The sequence below is a fragment of the Drosophila erecta genome, unplaced genomic scaffold (assembly GCF_003286155.1).
Source record: "Drosophila erecta strain 14021-0224.00,06,07 unplaced genomic scaffold, DereRS2 tig00000000-arrow-pilon, whole genome shotgun sequence".
Classification (NCBI taxonomy): domain Eukaryota; kingdom Metazoa; phylum Arthropoda; class Insecta; order Diptera; family Drosophilidae; genus Drosophila; species Drosophila erecta.
Genome location: NW_020825194.1, coordinates 24,390,943 through 24,412,544, shown reverse-complemented (window position 1 = coordinate 24,412,544; position 21,602 = coordinate 24,390,943). Strand labels below are relative to the sequence as shown.

The following is a 21,602-nucleotide window of genomic DNA, read 5'->3' as shown; positions in this document are numbered from 1 at the left end:
ATAAATGACTGCCTCCCCATAACCTTGAAAAAATCGCTTTAAAAACTGACAAGTCAAGTTTCCCAACCAAAAAATTTAAATATTATGACATTCAAAATGAGGAAACTAAATTCCATTCATTAGAAAGACAGACAACACCTAGTGAATTAAAATAGAAACAATCAGAATTGATTGTAGAATGTTCACTTTTGCGTATTTCTGTGTGCTAAGAAAACGTTAAAAATTCGAATGGTGTAAGATGAACGTCGCCGCGTTGAACAAATAAAGCAGAAGAAATCACACAGAAACTTGCTTTCATATGCAAAAGAAATCCATTTACTATTGCGAACAAAAACGAGTTGGGTTTAGTTGGCTGGGCTGGAACCAGATCTGTGAAGGTCAGCTCGTTTAGCACCTCTCCCCGATCTTGGTACCATCTTCTATGGACAAGATGGAGCCGGAGGAATAAAATGAAGTGGGACGGAATAAAATTAAATCAAAGTGCTGCCTCCACTTTGCTGGGTTGACAATTTTAATTGCGTGCCAAGTGCGGTGCTTATAAATCATTGGTGGTAGTAGAAATTTTTACGGCTTTTTCGGGTATCTTTTGCAATTAGCCGCTGAGCTAGCGTTTAATTTATATTATTAGGTGGCTTTTACAGTTATGTGCCGACTGATTTGTGACTGTCTCCTTTCCTTTCCTCGCCCAAGACTCATGGCCATTGTCAGCATTCAGCATGAGGAATCCAACATCTGCATCAGCGTCATCCTCTCCTCATCGTTCGTGGTGTTATTTTCCGGAGTAGGTTAATAGTGCCAAAACGTTGCAGCAACAACTACAATAAATGGCTGCTACAATGACTGCAGCATCAACAATCGGTGCCTCATTTATTTTTCTCTTTTCACCATTTTCCCTGGCTTTGTTTTTCGTCTGTGGCACCGTCAGTTGCACCCTTTCATTCTGTACAGAGTCATGGAATAACATTATTATCCCGAATTTTCCGCCGCACTCCCTTTCCAACGTGCCCATCCCCCGGAAGAAAATGGCATTTCCAAAGTGCTAGGAATATTTATGCAGCATTATTATTTATTTTATTGACAGGCAGACAGAAAGATTTTCCCTCGACTTTCCATACTCTCACCAACAGATGTAGAACTCTGATTTGTATTCCTTTACTACTGGCCATGCCTTGCCAAGCTCGATTTGTTGGCTTATATATGAAGCAAAAGTTAATATTGCATTCGTTGAAAATATCATTACGTAAAAATTAAAATTGTTTATTCTACTATGTTAGGAATATTAGTGTGAGATTTTATATTCAACACTCTGAAAATATGGTTTATTAAAATGGCAGTCTGCGGTATTCGATTCGAGTCTGATTTACTCTAGCCTATGACAGTCACCCATCCCAGGCAAATTGACTTCGATCCCCAGCTGGATGGATGCTTTGACTGCTCCGACAGCCCCGAATGCTGCTCCTGCTGCTGCCAAGTGGCAATAATTTCCCGACTTGCCCAAAAGTCGGACCCCAGAGAAGAGAGTACCGAAAGAAAACCTTTTACTTTGCGCTAATAAATTGCCATTAAACGACTTTGCCACATTGGCATTGCCACAATTGTTGCACCATAATTTCCCATCAAATTTTTCACACTCGTTTCGTTGGTTGGTTTTTGGCGCTGCGAGTGTTCGCGATAATCAAATATTTGACCTCTGTCGCAAATAAATTCCCAATGCAATCGCGGGCCAGGCCATGGAATCGAATCCAGTTGGCCAGAGCGGAGTTGACTAGAAACGTGAAAGCACATTGCCGGTTTGCCGGCATCCGTTGGATGCAGAACGCTGAACGCTGAACGTTGAACGCTGGCTGGCAAAACGTCGACGTTGCGTGTTAAACACAATTCAAAGTCTATAATTATTGTACAATTGCCAGCAGAACCAACAGGCCCAGCCAGGCTTGGCTCTGGCCAGATCCGAACTCCTGCTGCCGACCAAGTCGGAGGCTGGGATTGGGATTGGGATTTCGGATGGAGCTGAAGCTGAAGCTGAAGCTGAAGACGGGACACCAGCAGGCAGCAGGGAACATGAAAATTGTAGCGTGTAAGTTGCAGTGCGCAGGGAAGCAGAAGAGCCGAGCATTCCAGACACACATTCTAATTCCACATTCGCCTCGACTTTGGGTTTGACACACTGCTGGCAGCCACTGACTGTGTGCCAGAGATGCATTCGTGACACGAATTCAAATAATGCCATTTACAAAACGCATTCATTCGGATTTGGCTAGGCGTTATATATTTATATACTATTATATATACACTAGCAGCTGCCAGATATAGTATAGTATTTCCCATACCGATTTCCATACTGTTTTCAATTCCCAATGCGCTCCACACGTGACCACCACCAACGGCGGAGATGTTTATCTGAGTGAATCTGCCGCAGAAGCGCCTGAGAAGCGCGCTCCTCAGCTGCTGAGTCTGCTTCTGCTTTTAACAGTTAACTCTGCTCTGACTTTGGATCTTTTGACTTGCAATTAATGCACCAGACCTTACTATTGTTGCATTTCTGTTGGCATTACCTTTGCGCTGCAGTTTCGGGGAAGCGGAAGCGCTGCTCACGCCCACTTGTCAGTTGGCCAAATATTGGGGGCCAGGGGTGTTGGGGGCTCATGGCGGCGAGTGGGAGTGAGAGTGGGCGGTAGTGGCATTGGGGGGTGTTCTGTGAGCCAGGCACAAAGTCAGCCATCCAGGCATACAACCCGCCCCACGCACACACACACACGGCTAAGAACGGGGTAAGATAGCCGGTGATCTCCGGTGGAGATGGCGGCAATAGTTGAAAGTCTAATTGTAAACTGTTGTTCGCAGTTTCCTAACTGTTGCTTGTTAGGCGCTTGTTTATTAACAATTTAGCGCGGAGAATTCACAGGCAGCGCAGCACCCGAGGATTGGGTGGGAGGTGGAAATTGGGCGGATGCAGGTGAGAGAGATCTCCTTGTGGGCGTTACTTATCTCTCCGACCGAGACCACCGAAAAATTTATGCCCGACGCCGGAGCGAACTCCTCACATACTCGTAAAGTTCGTCAGTTTATGCACTGACCGCCTGACCTTCCCTGCCCCTTCATCACTGCCACATGCTTCTCCACGATCATAACTGTCACTATGTTCGAGGCACGAAAATGGGGCGTGTTGGGTGGCTCGGACTGTTTCTGGTGATGGAAGTTACGGGGGAGTGGATTAGATCACTGAGATCTGCAGGATGTGGGCATCGATGTGGGCGGGGAGGGCGGTACTGACGGTGTTGCAAATGGTCTTGGGGCATCGGTGAACGTAACGGAGGTTAACACATTATGATTTGGCTGTTATGGAGGGAGCTTTTGCCTGGAAAATATGAAAGCACGTGTGAAATATTAAAGTGCTTCTCAGAAGCAATAACTTTACCTATTTGGTTTGGGCATTTACAATAATTGATATAAATATCTTGTTATTAAACTTGATTACTTCGTAGTTTCCATGAGAAGGTATAAATATACTAATTGGGATGGACATTAATTTAATTAGAATTTAACAATCTGAAATATACCAAATGGCTTTTCCTAATATCAAAATTAAAAGAATAAGTAATCAACTTGATAGTTTCCATTTTTAATAAGGAATATTTTATGATAAAATTATATATAATGGAATCCCAAGAAGTATGATATATGGATAGGATTAACCATTTTTGACTACGCACTTATGGGAATGTCTACTCCTAGCCATTTCTCAAGTGCCACAATCCGCAGTTATCTTTTTCCCAGACAACTCAGCCAACTCAGTATAACTCATTGTAACTCCCTTTCTTCTCGTTTCAGGTAAGCTCTTGAAATCCCACTGCACGCTTGTTTGGGTTATTGGGTTATGTAAGTTGGGCCAACTACACAAGTAAGTTAAGCTAATGCAAATAATTGGACAGATCGGAGCGGACCAACGCCCTAGCCATAAAGCTCGGTGAAAACTGAAAAAACCAAAATTATAGCGAAAATCGTAACAATGGGGCACTGACCGTTGCACCCAATTTCGATTCGAAATGTAAACGATTTTCATTTTAGTGGACCGCTGCAGCGCGCTTGCATAAGTTTTGTATGCGCAATTCAGGCTAAATAAGCCAGCGGAATAATAACGGCCAGCATGGGTTAATGATGCGACATGTTAGCCAACGAAACACTGGCAAGCAGAGCAAACGAGACTAAAAAATGCGTCACGCTTACCGTTAGCATGCCAAGGAAAATCGCTCGGCAAAGGGGTGGAAAATGGGGTGGGCTGAGGTGGGGAAAAGTGGGGGCCTGAGCTGCCACGGAGAACGCACACGTATGGCAAACCCCTCCCTGGGGGGTCCAAATGCCAGCCTAGTAGCATCCCATCCCATCATGCATTTCCACTCCCCACGGATCGGCTTGGATTTTCCACCGCCATTTCCCCGCCGCCCAGCATGTGGTGCGCTCCCTTTTTTGGCAAATTTGGTGCAGTGGCAGCAAGGCAGCAAGGCAGAGCGGCAGCGCCTTTCACAAAATCTAATCAGCAGGCGAGGAGCGGTGGCAAGGGAAACGATCAGAGCAATTTACTCAACTGCAAAATTAGCAACGAAAAAATGGGGGAAATTAAGCTAGCCTAGCAGAATCGTATATTCCACCCTTCCAATTAGCATTAAACATTTTTAGGTAAATGCAGTGCAAAATCCTATTTTCTAAGAAATAAGACAAACACCAACTAAATAAGCCAAGATGAAAAACTGCATCTCAAAAGTTTTGCTAGTATTCCCCGCACTTTTAAGAAGTTCTCTGGCCTGGTTAAAAATCTTATTCTATTTAAATATGCCATTTAATTAGCTTAACGGTTACAAAGACCTTACCGAAGCAGTGGTACCCTAAGCTACTGTGTTAAAAACAGAGGAAAACTGGCTGCTCGACTTGACCAAGCCGGCAGTGGGCGTTGTGCCGCAAAGAGAGCGGCACGAGGGGCGGAAAATGGATAAAAGTCATCCAACATGGAAATCTTGTTACGCTCGCATCCATATCATTTTTCTGCCCCACAATTCTACTCTCGAATTCCCCAGGAAAATGGCAAACAGTAGGTGAGGAGGGGAGATATCCGCTTGCATGAGTAAATTTGATGCCATCTGTGTACAATTAGCTGTCAATATTGCGCATGCGCCACTTATGCAAAAGAAGGCGCCGATCTGCGTGGAGGCAGCTATAAGAGGATCGGTAATGGTGGTCAGGGTAAAAACAAAGCAAACAAAACTGACTGGCGACTGACTCATTTGGCCAAAAGATTTTGCAACACGCAGCACAAAGTCCACAGCAGCACACGCAACTTTGGCTGACCGCACACAGTGGTTCGAATTGGGAAAGTCATCAACTACATAGATGAATCAAACGAATGACAATACAAAATCTACAAATTTGGTTGAATACACTGAAGTTTTAATAATTTCAAAATTCATTGTTGATAACATTTTATTAACATGATATGTGTAAAATAAGCAGTTGGTTAAACCACTGTTCCCGCTGGCAAGACATCATTACTCACCTCAAATCGTCACCTCTGCTTCCCCGCAACTAAACCAAATTTATGCCTATTGACTCACACAAGTGGAGACAAGTGCAGCTCGAGTGCCAGACATTTTGCATAAAGACCCCACAGACATCCATATATATGGTTATATAGGTACGCCGGCCAGATCCGTGCCCAGAAAAGATTAGGCGGAGCTGCTAAATAAGTTTTTAAGTCGCTTGCTCCACATTTGGTGCGTTGGGCAATTCGAGAGGTGGATGAAAATCCCGCGGCAACGGCACTCGATGTGTGACACATATATGCAGTTGGAGCTGTTGCTGTAGCTGCACACTCAAAGAAAATTTAAAACAATTTATTCGACATTAGTTCCCATAGCTGAACCCCTGTGATTAAAGACAAACAGGTGGTTTGCCAAAGGCATAGGCACAAGAGCGCGTGAGTCACAGTTCTTTGTTGTCATGGGCTTTTATATTGTAGAATAATCGCTGGACAATGGGGCGTTCCCGTTCACCTCGGTTGCAGGTTGCAACTGTTACGGTCGCCAAAATTCGTGCAGCCTATGTGTCCCGGCAAGCGGCACGCGTTAGGCCAAAGTGAACGTGGCCCAAACCAGGCCCAAGTCCGTTTTCTCGGAAACCTCCCGAAGGCATTTCTCTCGGCTCTCAATGAAGGTAAATCAATGTAAAGTGTGTCAGCAGTGTGTGAGCATGTGTAAAAGTATGTGGCAACTGAATATGGTGCTGGCAATCGGGGTTCTTATAGATAAGGTCACTAGGAAAAACATAGAACCATTTTAATTTAATTAAATGGTAGAGTCTTAGTTTTACCCAAACTGTAAAGAACTTTAGATGGAAACATAGGCGGTTAATGTACAGAATTTAACAAATAGTGACTGAATTTATTATTGGAGAAAGAGTCGATTATCCGTTTTCAAAGCCTGCCCCATGCCAATAAATATCAGAGCCACCAATCTTGGCCAAGACCTTAATGAGAACAAAAGAGTTCTTGAGGCCCCAGGAAAAGCCAAATGGCCCCCACCTCTGGCCCGGCAATTTTCCAATTCACCGCCTTGACAAGAACACTGCCAAAGAGCACGCCTCCGCTGCTTGCCCCACCGAGATTTACAGTTGGGCGGTCTGATGAGTGGCAAATGTCTTAGCCCGGGTGGTCCGCCAAGTATCTTAAGTATCTCCGGCAAATTGTATGATCATAACTCAATAGCCGGCCTCATTAGGGCCCCAAAAAAGTAGGAAAACGCCAAGAACTCCACTGAACCGCAGACAGAACGCTCTAAGGAGTGAAGTGGCAAAGTTCCCTCGATGGCGGCGTCGTGTGCAACAGTAGCCTCAATTTGTTGAGCTTCCCCCGCAGCAGACACACACATGACCGGAGGTATATTAGAAGCATTCTAACTAATAGGCAAAACATTGTTAGGTTGCCTCTCATAAAATGGATCACAATTTCCCTCGTTTTGGGGCAGGTGGAGGAGCCAGGGGCTCCCAAAACACAACACAAACAGAAACCGCTGCCCACGAACCTCGCGTCACCGCCGATGGTCACGTCAAGCCGTGCGCGTAATGAGCGTTAAATTTGTGGCCCGCTTTCCATCGGCCACCTTCTGCCAGTTGTTTTTACTGATTTTTGTTGGCGGTTCTTTTTTGGGCAACTTCTAATCACCACAGAACACGCTTCATTATTGGTTAAATTAGTCACAAAACGGTATCCGAAGATGAGCTTTAATTATTGCAAAAACTACACAGAGAACAGCGATCACAGCTCGACGAACCGATGCCCTGGACTTATTTCCGAGAATAGATTGATACAGGTTGGCATTAGAGCCAAACTGTATAAAGCTACGGATCGTAGACGATCGTGTGGCTGCGGATGAGTTAAAGCCAACATTTTTAAAAGACGTTTAATAAGTGCCACAATCTAAATCTATCAAGTTAATGGTACCCTTCAGAAGTCTACAAATTCCTGAGAAAAAGCTCATTTAACGTTTATTTTGCGGGTTGATCTGCCTGGCTTGATTTTGTGGGGAATGTGGGTCAGAATAAATTATTAATGAAGTGAATTATAATGCTTCAATTGCAGGCCTGGGCTCACTTCGGCTCAACTCCAGTTTAGTTTTCCCAAGCCTTTCACTGCCTATCAATAAATTTCCGTCTGCGATGGCAGGCGGCGATAAAGACAAACGGCCTGCCAATATGAATTAGCTAAGCGAATTGGCCATTTGGCAACTTGGTAAACAACTTCCAGGAGAGAGCATCCGTCTGCCCCCTCCACTCCCCTTCTAGTATCATCATTATCATTAGCACAAGTTTGCGCCCAAGTAAAATGCTTGTAGGGCAGAGGGGCATTAGGAGGGGGCTGGCTAGAAACTGTAGCAGTTGATAAATGTTAATGGTGATAGCAATTTACTTTACAAGATAGGAATTCTGAATACTCTTTAAACTATAGCCCACTCACCTGCAGAGATTCAGTACAAATAATTATAAAAGTTAAAACGTGCAATTTTGTATAGATTTTTTAATGTAAGTCAATGTTCTTGAGATTAAGTTCTAATGAGATTAGCTGACCAGCTTGGAATTCGGTTCACAATTTATAATAAAAGATTGTATTGAATATTTAATATAATTCTTAAAAGGCTTGTTGTTACAAGTAAGATTACTAATTATTGTTTGAACATAAATTAGTAAACAATATTCCATACAATATTACATTTTGGCTATAACATTATTAAGCCGACATCCAGTTGACCAGAACTTCCTAAGAAGTTAGTGTATCCCGTTGAAATGGGCAATTGGCTTCCTGGCTAGCTGGAAAGGTTAGCAAAGTTCAGCGGCTATGCAGCGAAATTCCATTCATTGGCCATTGGAGAAAGAGAAAGACATGGAGGCTGGGAAGCTGGGAAGCTGGAGGAGCAGGAGCGCGAAGAGGCGGGGGAGGAGCAGGAGGGTCTCATTGACGATGTTGTCGTCTCGTCTGCGACTGAAACCGTGGCTTGTGCTTTGGCTTTTCAACACGCTTGGCCAATAAATTGTGGCCAGCACTTGTTGTTACGCTTTTAACGGTTCGGATTCGGATTCGGGTTCGACTTGGAGTTGGAGATGGAGATGGGAGCTGGGAGCTGGGAGCTGGAGTCGGATTCAGGTTCATGTCCAGCTACGGCTTCAGCCCCTCTCACTTTACATTCCTTTTGGCATTGGCCGTGCGGCTGCTGAATGAGAGTTTGGCCAGATCTATTTTTGCTTAACAACAAAATATTTCTCTTGTACAAATTTTTTACAGGAAACTGAAACTGCTTAACCATTAAAGGCTGCCTCTGAATTCCAAAAACCGAAAAAAAAGAGAAACATTTTGCTGCTTGTTTTTTTGCGAGCAACAATAGATTTGGCTCATTCGATTAGACTTGATTTAGCCGGGAAGGGGCTGGGCTGGATCAAAAGATTTAGTTTTCAGCTTTTCCATGGAATTTCCGCTCCATTCGTGATGCTTTTTCTGCTGGCCGGGTCTTTTCTCTGGCGGCTCTCTGCCGTTTTTCCCATTTCGATAGCATCGCATTGTCATGGTCAGCTACCGGGGAAAAAGTTGTAATTTTTTCTATTATTTTATTGGGTCCAATCGGAATTTGTCAAATCATCAGGTGGCGCGTAAGAGACGGCCCAGTGATTTGCATAAACCTTTTCAGCAGAACCAGCCAGATAGTTAGATGCCTTTGTGCCCTGGGCTTTTGTGGGCTATTAGCCTAGAAACCACAGATCTGGCCATTCAGCATCCAACACACATCGTCTTGACCCGTCCGCACTGATGATGTTCATCTTTTTTGGCAGCTTTGAGTCTTGGTTTGTTCGGCTAATTGCCCCGATTGGCCCTCGCCCCGCGGGCCTGCAACTTTGTGCTAATCACTTTAGCATTTGCAACTGCTTTTTGACCCGATTTTCCACTGCCATCGCTTCACAGTTGGCAACCGTTTTGTTTATTTGTAATTATTTTTGTTTATTTCTTGCTGGTTCTTTGCTAGGTCTTGAAGCAAGTATCATATACAGTTTTAGAGGCGTTGCGTGTGGGTAACGATGGGTGATCTATGCAAGTATCCAAATGTGCATTTTGATTGCCTAATAGTCACGCCACAAGTTCTGGCAACCAGAATCTACTCACATTTCTACTCGGCTCTTCGATTGGCCTTGTTAGATATGCAAATTTAATTTTTTTTGCATTGACGAAAGGGTGTTTAAAATAACAACAGTTTATTTGAACAATTTTCTTATGGTTTCATTTAGTTATTATTTTTTTTGTGCTTCTCACAGATATAGATAGTCCCCGTCAGTGTGTAAGAATAATGAAATCATAGCTCCATTGAAATGTAAATATATTACTGAACACAGCTCACATAAACGTTGTCATTAACAATCAGGCGCCTTGCGGTCTGGCATTTTATAATAAATTGCGCAAAAGGTGAGCAGCTAAGCAAATATTAATGTCGGCTTTAAAATCGAGTCACATCAGCTAGTTGGTGCAAACGTGATTCACCATTAGTGCTGAATCAAACGACTTTTCAATTAACTCTAAAAAATCATTTCTTCCTAACATTTTCAATTCAATACAGTGATAAATTATATTTTTTACATTTAACTTTATTTTCCTTTAAAACTACTAGTTACCTACGTGTACCTACCATTTTAGATTTGCATTAAGACTACAAAAGGAATAGAAGGACTACAAAAAGGAATAAAACAAGCTGTTTTAAATACAGAGCTCTCTTGGATTTAATTTTGAGCATGCCAGACCTTCACTAGAAAAAGTTATTAGACTGTTCTTATATTTACAATTTCAGCAGATAAAATCTTAAAGTCCATTTTTAGGTCGTAAGATATATCTATACTTTTGAAACTGTAGGCATACGAACAGGGCTATAAAGTGTGCAAATATTTTTCTAGCAAACTATCAGTTTAACTTCTTTATTGTGGGGTTTCCACAGCTTGAAGACGTGGCTATTTATGTTTAGCCAACTTAAAAAAAATTTGTCTTTGCATATACATTGACAACTATGCAAAGTCTGTCTTTACCACAGTACCACACTACCTGTACTTGGACTAACCCTGACTTTACTCTTCATTGCACTTTTGGCATTGAGTTGTTGCCGTTGCCGTATTCGTTGTTATTGCCACTGCCGACGACGAGTTGCAAGTTGTGTCTATAAAAAAAGAAACCTGCAACTTGGTCAAAGTGTCGCCCTGACATGTTTTTGCAAAAGACGCTTGGTAGGAGGAAGGCGAGGAGCAAGAAAAAACACTTTCCGTCTTAACGCAGAGCTAAAAACCACAAAGTGTCTTTGGGAAAGGCAGTCAGTCTGAATCGGAGAATTGGAGACTCGGGAACTCGGAGTCAAGTCAGTCCATGACATGTTTGGACTTTCTGAGCAGGAAGCCAACCAACGGCAAGTGGCATTGTGTCTCCTCTGTCGCGTCGTCGTTTGTGCCACAGGTTGCACCTATGCACTGCCGTGGGCACCTAGGCACCTTCTTGGGCTGCACTGCAAGAAAGTCTTAAAACCATTTATTGAGACAAAATCCTCTCAAGAGTGGTCTACTAAAGCTTTAGCTAGTGAACTTGTTTAGTTAACCGATTAGTTAGTTAACCGATTAAAACCAAGATGTTACGAATTGCCCATTTACCTGCTCACTACTCTGAAATCAATTTCTTTCCGTGTAGAGAGGGTCCGCTCCAAGGGTAGACAAGAACACTTGAGTGCCTCTGCAGAAAAGTTTTGAGGGCATCGCAACATACTGGTCGCAGTCTGGGTCTAACCCATCTGCAGTTTGTATTTATAGCCTCCTCTCTGGGATCTCAGTTGGTCAAGTGGGCAGCAGAATTGAGTCAGTGTGACAAACAATAATAACTCCCTTATTCGGCTGGGAAGCCCCATAAAAGTTGCCAACTAACCTTGCAAGTGGGGCACACTTTTATGACTGTCCGTCGCAGCTAATTTCATGCAAATTATCCATCTGAATGGATAAACTCTCTTGTGGGCGCTGTACACTTGCATAATTAAAAGTTTCGACAAAAGTTCCCAAACAAATTGGAGCAATTTCGGTTGCTAGATCTGCTTGTAATACACGGTCTCAAGGCACAAAAAACAAAACTATTTGCTTATTCCTCTTGTTTTCGTTCACATTGCGAAACCTCAACTTGAAATGATAAACGAGAGGGACACGCCCCGCTAACGAGTTACAAGCGGCGGAACAGAGTTAGTTTTGCTATTTCTTTGTGAAACATTTAAACAATTGTCTTGTTGGGTGTCTCTAATTGATAGTGTCGTGATTTGGCTTGTGCTGCAGTCGGAATCTGGTTTGCTTCAGTTGAAAAGAAGCCAAAAGAGACGGGAGTTAATAAATAAAGGCGTTGCCGCTGTTGGGAAATGCAAACAAAAGTTTATAAATTATAATTGGAATCGGGCGATTTTCAAACATAACGAAAAAGACTGTGCCAAGTTAGTCACACTAATTACCATCAACAGTTACTCAATTCTTAAGCTGGCTAAATAGTCAATAAGGAAATACATATTTTATACAAGCTTTACTGGAAGATCCACTAGACTCTATATATAACGCAATAAAGAAGATAAAAAGCATTAAATTTACCCAGATGGTAGGTCATCAGCTGCTGCCTGATGCAAATATCGACCATTGCCACAGCAGGCAAATAATCATTCCTGTCTTAATTGATCATAACTCAAGAAGAGAACCTCGCGCTGCAGGTTGACACCTTTCACACTGCCAACGGCAATTGCGTCGACAGTAAAAAGCTTAATAATTGCTTAAGAAATGTCAAGTGGCTAATAAAATACACCCACCCACGCAAAGTGGCTAGCTGAAGAGTCAGCACAATCGGATAAAGTCGGATGGGGAAAGGGGACTTGCTTGACTCGTAAACAAAGCAGAAATTGTCAAAAGGCATAAAAGCTAATTGGTTTTTATAGACTTTTGATTTTTCACCATGAATTTTCATTAGACATGAGAAGAGCTTCCTTAAGTTGCGACTTCCGCATGAACGTATAAAACTATTGACAACTGTCATGCCCTCCCCATCTACATCTAAATCATTGCCAGCGCCTTTGTTGAACTTTCAATTTCGCTGCCGCGCATTTATTTTTTATTTTCTTTCCTTGTACAAATATAATTATGAGCAAAGTGCCTTCAAAACTTTTACTTCTTCCGCTTTCGTTTGACGTTCGAGATGCAACTGTCCAGATATTCATATATTCAGCACAAAACTGGAAACACTCGAGAATGGTGCGATCAACTCGACTGCATCTCAAAATTGCTTTGAGTGTATCCGTTTTTGTTTTTCGGGGTGTGAGGCTGAGACTTTATTTTGAAAAGTGTTAACCACTTGCGGAAGTTGTTATGATGCACTCTTCGATGCTTTTTAATAGCAGTTAGCTGACATAAAGAAAAGTATTTTTAACTACTCGCTGTTGGTCAATCACTGCCACAGGAAAGGCTTTTCATAACCGCTCTGAAATTAAGTGCTGCAGAGAGGCCTTGACTTATATGATTCGATCTTAGGTTTTTGTTTAGACTTGTCATGTTGAAATCTTGAGGTCTTTAACCTAGCTTTTCGATATTAAAGTTAGCTGTTTTGAAATGTAAAGTTTTTAACGTTTGGCTAATTAACTTTTAATTAGGATAATACTTGCACATCTATTGTAATTATCACATTTCGAACTGAAAAACTCCAGCAATTTAGCAAAAATCTATTGCAATCTCTTTGATGACCTCTCCATTAGGTATCGGTAATCTGCTTTAAAAGGCTTCTGCCGCACTTATCTCTAATTTGGGTTAATCTATGCCCCAAAAGAACCATCCATAAGAGCCCGAATAGCCATTGCCACTCGCCCGTCGCTTACCTAATCAACTTTTTTCTCGACAAAGAAATCCTGCCCCATCTCAGGTCGCTTATCTATGCATCTTCAGGCACTGAACAGTAGCCAACTGCCCGAGCTGCAGCATAGGCTCTATGAAGACAAGACTCTTTCGCCGGCGAAGCCTTTTAACGGCATCTAGCACCTGGAAAATTGCCAGCGCTTTGGGGTCAGTAATTAATTCACATCAACCTGCTGTACGACGCCACGGATCCCGACTTTTGGACAATTGGCCAATTCATGCGCTTTAATTACTTCATAAAAGAGTTGCTGCCTTTGACGTCCGATGGTTGCTGGGTGCCCTTAGCTTCAAAGAGTACACTTGCAGAAAAAAGTATGATGTAATATGGGACTTCAGGTGATGATTTATAATGTAATAAATTCGAACTTATTCGAGTTACTTTTCCTTTAAATTGAAAGCAATTGGATCAACTTGCTAGCATACAAAGCTAGAATAATTGATTAGAAGTAGTGATTAAGAACTGCATTCTCAAACTAAAAATTTGATTTTGACATTTTAAAATTCGCCTAACATTTTTAATGTAATATTAAGCAATACATATTTATCAGTGTAGGAAGTAACTGTTTTCCCTTGCTTACAGCCGTTGCTCTTAGAATTTTTGCGCGCCTTTTGTGTTTCCTTTTTACTGCGCTTTGATCGCTGCTTTTTGTTGTTGTAGAGGTAGTTAGTTTTTGTTTTCTTGCTGATCTTCTGTAGTGCTAACCTTAAGGTTTTTTTGTAGACTTTTTTGGAATTTTGTTTTGCTCGCCACACTGCTTTTTGATCACTATTGTGGGCAATCACAATGGTTTAAGTGCTTACTTTTCAAGGTTCGATCAACTTTTTTGCCGATTCGCAAAGAGAGTGAAAATCGGAATATGAGTGAGTTTAGTTCTCTTACCCAGCAATTGGAGTGTAAAACGAGATTGAGTGCTGTCCACGCTTCAATTCCGCAGCACTACGAAAACTGCATTACTCTGCTGGTGTTAATCACTCATTTATCACTTTGCATCAACAACGCCTTCAAGCACCTGGAAACTTTGTTATTCCAAATTTATTAAGATGAAGCTCTATTTATGTAGCTTTCTCCAGTTATGATTCATTGCGCTTATGTGTATTGTTCCATGGAAATTTTTACCTTTCCCATTTCCAATTGAATTGAACATTATTTAATAAAATTAAATTAAAATGTATTATATTTTTGTGTCATATTTACAATACTTTTTAGATCAATGCTTAGACTTAAGCAACGAACCTGAAAATGTTACTTTCTTGGATCACCATAAAGACTTTAATTTAAATTTTAGATGTTCTATTGCTTTCATAGAATTTTAAGAGAAAGAAAATTAAAAAGGTAGAAGAAATTTGTAGAATCTAACAAAACAAAGCGAAAGAAATGGAAAAACACCGTGGAGAACAGAATCTGCTGTCTGGCGAAACAATTTGTAAATTGCTTCCGACAGCAAATTCAATAATAATAACAGCGCCGGCAGCAACTGCGGCAACTGAGGCAACTAATAGTAACTTTCAATCATTCATCATCGATTTCAATAAACAATTTCAATGGTCGGGGCGGAGAGGCGCACAGTAGACGAGGCGGAGTGGGGATTACTCGTACTCCCCTCGAAAGAGCTTTGAACGTGTGAAAGATTTGCCCCACCTCATGTTACCCCTGCCCTTCGGCCTCCGGGATTCTTCTATGCCTTCACTTCTTCGGGGCGATGACTGGCCAAACAAACAGAGATCCATTTGGGCTTTATGATGACCATCTTCTATTCCTTCGGCCACTGTAATTGGAAATTCTCGCCGCTTACAAGTTGCGAAGTCGCAAATGGATATTTAACGAGTGAGCACGAATGTCTTTTGGCACTTGCAGCCTTGACATTTCGCGTCGTTTTTCGCAAAATAAAAGGGAGAACGCCCATGCTGAATATTAGAATATTTCGAGAAGCGATCAAAACGTGTTTCGATTCGATGCGAATGCCAAAAGTCGAGCCACATGATGCGATACATATTTTTATATAGACATTATTTGTGCCCGAGCGGCAGAATAACAGTCAGCGATCTGACAGAACCAGTCAATGCTAATAACAAGTCGGTTAAAGTATGCCAAATAAATTATATTACCAAATAAGCAGGCCAAAACAAAATTGAAGTAAAGCGAAATTTTGTTCGCTTCCTATGAAGCTAAAGTGACTTTAACATGTGGTTTCCAGTTTTGAATGCTTAAAATATGGTAATTATTATTTCTGTTTAAAAGCTTACAAATTCATTTTACAAATTTGTGTGTAATTTTTTTCTTTTTTGCTATTACGCCTTTAATTGGAAAAACTTTAAAGCTGAAACTAATTACATATCCCTGTTTGATGAGCATTCAAATCATTAAAACAGTTACTATCCATTTACTTAAGCGAATTTGTGTACATCAAGCCTGGCGGCTGTAAGTGCACCATATTAAAACACCTTTGCCTCTAGAAATTTCTCCATGGGATCTGTGCAACTTGCGACACTTTCCATACCAACTTCCTCCGACTCTGCTAGATTATTTTTGTGCCGTATGCTAAGCAAAAGACTCAGGCAACGAACTGGAGGCTGGCACTTGCCTCACTTCGCGTTCTGCACCGCCTTTGGCTGTTGCGGATAATTGTGGCATAAAAATTGCTTTTCATTTGCCCCAAAATAAAGCAATTGTTGGACCCATGGACAAGAGGGGAAGGGAAAGGGGAGGAAAGCCATGCGGATGTGAAACTGAGCATGTGCGGCGCTTCTTTTGTTTTCTTTCCTTTCGTTATTATATATTTTCTTTTTGCCATTTTCTGGGCAGCTGCTTAACATACCACACAAGCAGAAAGCTGGGGGAAGCTCCAGACGGGCCGCATAAAGAAGATGCAACTGCAACAGTAAAAATATGTAATTATGTTGGAAGACAGCCGGCAGCTGCCTTAGATCCGCAGCTCTTTCTATGCTGTATCTATGCTCTACAGCTGGTAGCATATTTATAGTATTTCTGGTTTGAAAATGTGTAAATTAAACAACTAGTTTTTTCCGGTTTTTTGTGTTTATTTATGAAAAAATATAATGGTATCTAGAAACATAATTATATTTGAAATTGAATTTCATAACATTTCCTGTTAAGCCATTTATTTTAAAAAAATAAAAGTAGCAAAAGTTTTTTTTTAATTTTAAAAAATATTATTAATAAGAACTTAAGTTCTTAGAGAACTGTGTTATACTTCTGCAGTTTATCCCACTTCCATCCATAAACTTGTGTGTCCCCTCTTCGTTCAAAGTCTTACGATTTTTATGGCTATGCCTTGCTTTTATTTGGATTTATTATGCAATTTGCTTGCTTTTTGCTCCTCTATTGATTCCGTTTGATGGTTTTATGTCGAGAGCATTTGACAAATTATTATGCCAGACATTTGCCTAATGCTTAGCATCGACGAAGCGCGTTGTTTGGCAATCTTGTGAGTACTTGGCCAGAGAAACTTGTTTGGCCATTTGTCAAAAGTTTGACAACTTCGTGACATCAAAATTGAAATATTTGTTTGCATGCACCGATGCTGTGAGATTGCCACATCAAATTAACTTCCAATCGGTATCAATTTCATTGATCTGGCAATTAAATTGCCTCAGCCAAAAATCACACAATTCAGCTGGCCAAAACCGAAATCTCCTTGCGCTTCTCCTTCGATTGGGTTTAAATTTATGCGCTCGCTGAACTTGAACACAGTCGCCGAGCCGCATATCTATAAGTTAAAGGGGGAAGCAAACAAACAACTTGGGCAAGCCAAAATCAGCTATGATTTATTAATTTAACCGGTCTGATCCCCATCAAACCACTTCCTCCTCCACTTCCCCCCTTAAAAGACAGGCGATGAGAATTGGGTCAGAATTAGCAACTCTTTAAGCCAATTTGGATGCGTTTTAATAGCGGGGACAGGGGTGGGAGGTGCATGGAAACTAAGTTATGGGATTAGACAAGTGCTGACGGGCACCAAATTATCTAAAAGAATGCGTTATTGTGAAAAATATACCTCAGATTTTGATCTGCATAAAAATGAATACATTAGCTAACTAAAATGAAATTGAAATCACAAGATAGAAGAGTGCCAATGAAAAGTAGAATGTACCAAATTTAGGAGGTTTATGGTACACCATATTGCCAGAGTGAAAATCTGTTTCAAAAGCCGAACATATTGCTGCGAAAATATCATTTTAGGCATTTCTTAATAACGAAATGAGCAAAGGGGCACACTAATTAAAATTCTTCAGTTTGAAGTGGATCAAAATGCATTCCCGCTGCAACAACTAAGGAGACTATTTTCGTACTTTCCCCTGACATTGCTACAAATACCTTAAAAATAAAAATACCTCAAAACAAAAACACAACGAAAAAACCCCCGTCAACTGTAAATTGTGAGAAAAATGGCGAGCAATTTTCTCACACACTTGCAGATACAGACAGCCGTCATATGTTGATGGGCCAGACAATATGAAGATGTTTATAATATTATAATTAATTATGATTTTCTGAATGCTTCAAAGCCTCAAAGTCAAAGCAAAGTTCAATGCCAAAGCGAAAACAAACACAGACCAAAACAAAAGCCACCGACCAAAATACATTTTGAATGCAACTCCCTGCTTAATTATATACACATAAACCGCAGCCCAAGCAAAATAATAAAAAAAAGAACAATGGCCGCAGAAAAGATGAACAAAATTGTAAAACGAAACCCGAAGATAATTCACACGGTTCGAGCACTTGAGCAAAGGGCATGATAAAGCGAGCAATGAATCCAATAAAATCCTCTGAAAGCTTAGCAAACAAATTTAATGAATGTAATTAAGATTTTGAGCTGCGACTGCGCTCCGACCCACATAGCTATTTTGTTTAGCAGCTGATCGAAATCGCCCTAAAGCCGATAAAGCAAATCGCCGATAATGAAAAGCAACTTTCGGCTTAGAAACTTATAATTGACTTGTATTCTAAGACGATTAGGCAACTACAATGTCATTTTAAGCATGACTTTATTCGGAAGTTCAAACGCAAGGCAATATTATGCTAATTCGGACTAGTTACGATCTAAGTACAAAAGTTGCACTCGAATTGCACTGTAAGGGCAAGCGTGCCTGAGATTGACATCAAGCAAGCGAATTATATTGCCAAAATAATTGCTACAATTAACTCAACAATGTCGAATGCCGAATCTATCGTAAAAAGCGCAGAAAATCTCCGAACCAGGCGTCATTAAGCCAAAAAGCAAGCGGCAATTATATCTTAATGCCTTCAAAATAAATACCTTACAAAAAAGGTTTGTTCTAAATAAAATACTCTTGGAAATCTCTAGTTTTTACATATCAATCACATAAAATTTCGTTGCTTATTTGTTTCCTAAATTAAAGTAAAAAAGGCAACTTCTCCTTTTTATGCTGAAATATCACTTCAACCAAATAACTTTCATTTCCGATTCAAGGGATCGATCGTGCGTCTTCAGTATGTGGAAAAATAACCAATGAATTTGTTATACAATTATGTAAATATTTGCTTCTCATGAACCCAATTACAGAGATCCCTTCAAAACTAGATGAACCACGCCACTTGAATCCCAAGTGGCAGTTACCCATTTTTGTTTTTGGCTTCACTTTCGGCTTACAGTGGATATACCCCTTCAGTGCTCGAGCACTGGGATCTCCTTACTGGCGTATTGATGTCTCATCTGGCATTCATTTTTCATCACACTTTATTTGCCCAACCATTTCAGTTCGCAGCAAAACAATTATCTCGAAAAAAATCGAGGCTGCTGTGTGTAAACTCATTTGCATATATATTTTTGCACGACAGCACAAATAATAAAAACCTTATAAATATATAGATATATATAAACTAAAGTAGCCCAAAGCGAGCTAGTCTCATAAACAAATTGATTAGCGTCTTTAGCGTTGCACCAAGAGCAGCCCCAAACCAACAAAGCCCACTCGGCACACAAATAAACGCTGATGGATGAATAAATTGCTTCGATTTGATAGCGGAAAATGGCTGTTGCCAACCACTGGGATCCAAATCTGGGCATCATCCTTCCAAAGAGTTCGCAGTTGTATGCGACCTGATGGACACACCTCTATACATGGGGTGATCTCTTCACACCCGGCACGTGTATGGCTAGCTTCAGCTCTAAGAAAAATAAATCAATTAGCGTGCTGAGTAATATCACCGCCCAGCCCTTGCCAATCTTCTACTTCCATCCAGGTGGCGATAACAAGATGGGAATGTGTGTTGTTGTTGTTCAACTTGAAGTTGAAGTGGCATTTTTTAGCGGTCGTAAAGAAGCGTAACTATAATAAATATTGTTCATTTTTAAATAAACCTCTTCTTTTTACTTATTGCATTCATTCTTAAGTTAAGGTATTAAAGGTATTTTCGCTTTCTATCTGGACACTAAAAAAAACCAAAATATATCTAGTCGTATGAAAAAGTCTAATTTTGCACTTTTACTTGTATTTCAGATACATAACTCCGGCAGCAGCCGCTAATGCAACAGCAACCTCATCAACCTCAGCGGCAGGAGGCGTGGGCGGCACCAATCTGGCTGTTTATCCCACGGCCACCGCCCAGGTGTATCGCTCGAACAACGGTCTGGATGTTCTGGACTGTGCTGGACTGGAGCACCACGGCACGGCCACCACTTCCGGACACTCAGGCAGCGGCTTCTCCCAGCGCCTCAGGGAACTGGCCGCCTCCGCCGGACTGCTCTCCCTGAAGCCCCGCCAGCCCCTCAAGCCGGTGATCAAGACGCGTGGCTCCCCCGGACCGGAGTTTCCCAAGAAGGTCACCTTTAGTGCCTTCGCCACCGTGCAGGTGGTGTGAGGGGCGTGAACAGTGGGTCTAGCATCTGTAGCATCTGTGCAGGCACAGAGCAAGGTGAGATAAAAGCCATTAAACAACAAAATGTTAATATAAAGTATAGAATGTGAAAGCCTTGACTAGAAATTTAAGAGAATATTTTTTTGAGTATTTCATAAATCATTTGACATTAATAAAAATAAATAATAAACTTTACAAAAAAACGAAAACATTTAAGCAAACAATGTATATAAACATTTAAAAAAAAACTGTAAACTCAAACGCATCTATATTTTGATTTAATATAGTTGCTAATTTCATATAATTGTTTTTGTTTTTATTTGCTGAATTTTGTATTAATTCTTTATATTTTCTTTTCTTTTCAGTTTCGTCTTGCACTTGTTAACGATTATTTGTTGTTGTTTTTATATTTGTTGCTGTTGTTAAATGTTTAGCCAAACTATGGGAACCATATACGGAGAAAAATTCCTTAAAATAAAAAAAACATAATAAATTGTTGTGCCATGTCTGTGGCTTGAAATAAAAATTAAAACCATATAGAAATGACTAACACACCCCATAGCTGAAGAAAATACCTCAAGGATCCAAAATATCTACCCTCCTTTTTCTAATCTTATCTGCTTTTCTGTACATTTTACTTTGGTAGACTGATAATGCAATGCCTTTTCTATAGTTCCTTCACCCTCCACTAAAACAGTATTTTCCATACTTCCTCATCTTTCGAAAACTTCTTCCTCACCAACACACCCGAATATAACTGTAAAATATAACGACTGCAAGCGCAGAAATTCTAAATATTTACTATTAAACTGTAAATATGTATGAATTTTTGCTCATAACATTTAAACAGCAAATATAGTCATAAATATATGTATTCATGTAATATGTAAGTCTGTTTTGTGTATGTGTGTATATATATAAACCATGATTTTGCATTGATAATTATATAGACAATGAGAAACGATTTTCAAATCCACACAAATTTTAAGCGAAATTGCTGTATATTGTATTTAAAGTATAATAAAATGTATTTATATAAGCCTAATATTATGCATGATAAATAAAATACGATTAAAACCAAACAAACTATTGTCTTTTAGTTGGAAAATAAAAACAAGGAAATCTTGTAATAGGGGATCATCTACATGAGAATGTTGTTTTTTTTATGATCCACTGAATTTGACAAGTTTTTGCTCGGAAAATGCTTCAAAAAAAAGTTCCTCAAAGCTAAGTATAGCTTTCAAATGCGTTTTATTATTCTCGAGGAAAGGGCAAT

The 21,602-nt window shown here is 40.6% G+C and overlaps 1 protein-coding gene across 1 annotated transcript in view; it reads left to right on the top strand.

Annotated features, from left to right (window-relative positions):
• LOC6553407 overlaps window positions 1–21,371 on the top strand; it is a 48,287-nt gene extending 26,916 nt beyond the window's left edge. The window contains exons 2-3 of the mRNA XM_001979224.3: window positions 19,969–20,383; window positions 20,692–21,371. Of these exons, the coding sequence (XP_001979260.1) occupies window positions 19,969–20,329 (361 nt within the window). The 3' untranslated portion in view covers window positions 20,330–20,383; window positions 20,692–21,371. The remainder of the gene's footprint in view (window positions 1–19,968; window positions 20,384–20,691) is intronic.
• Window positions 21,372–21,602: the final 231 nt, after the last annotated feature.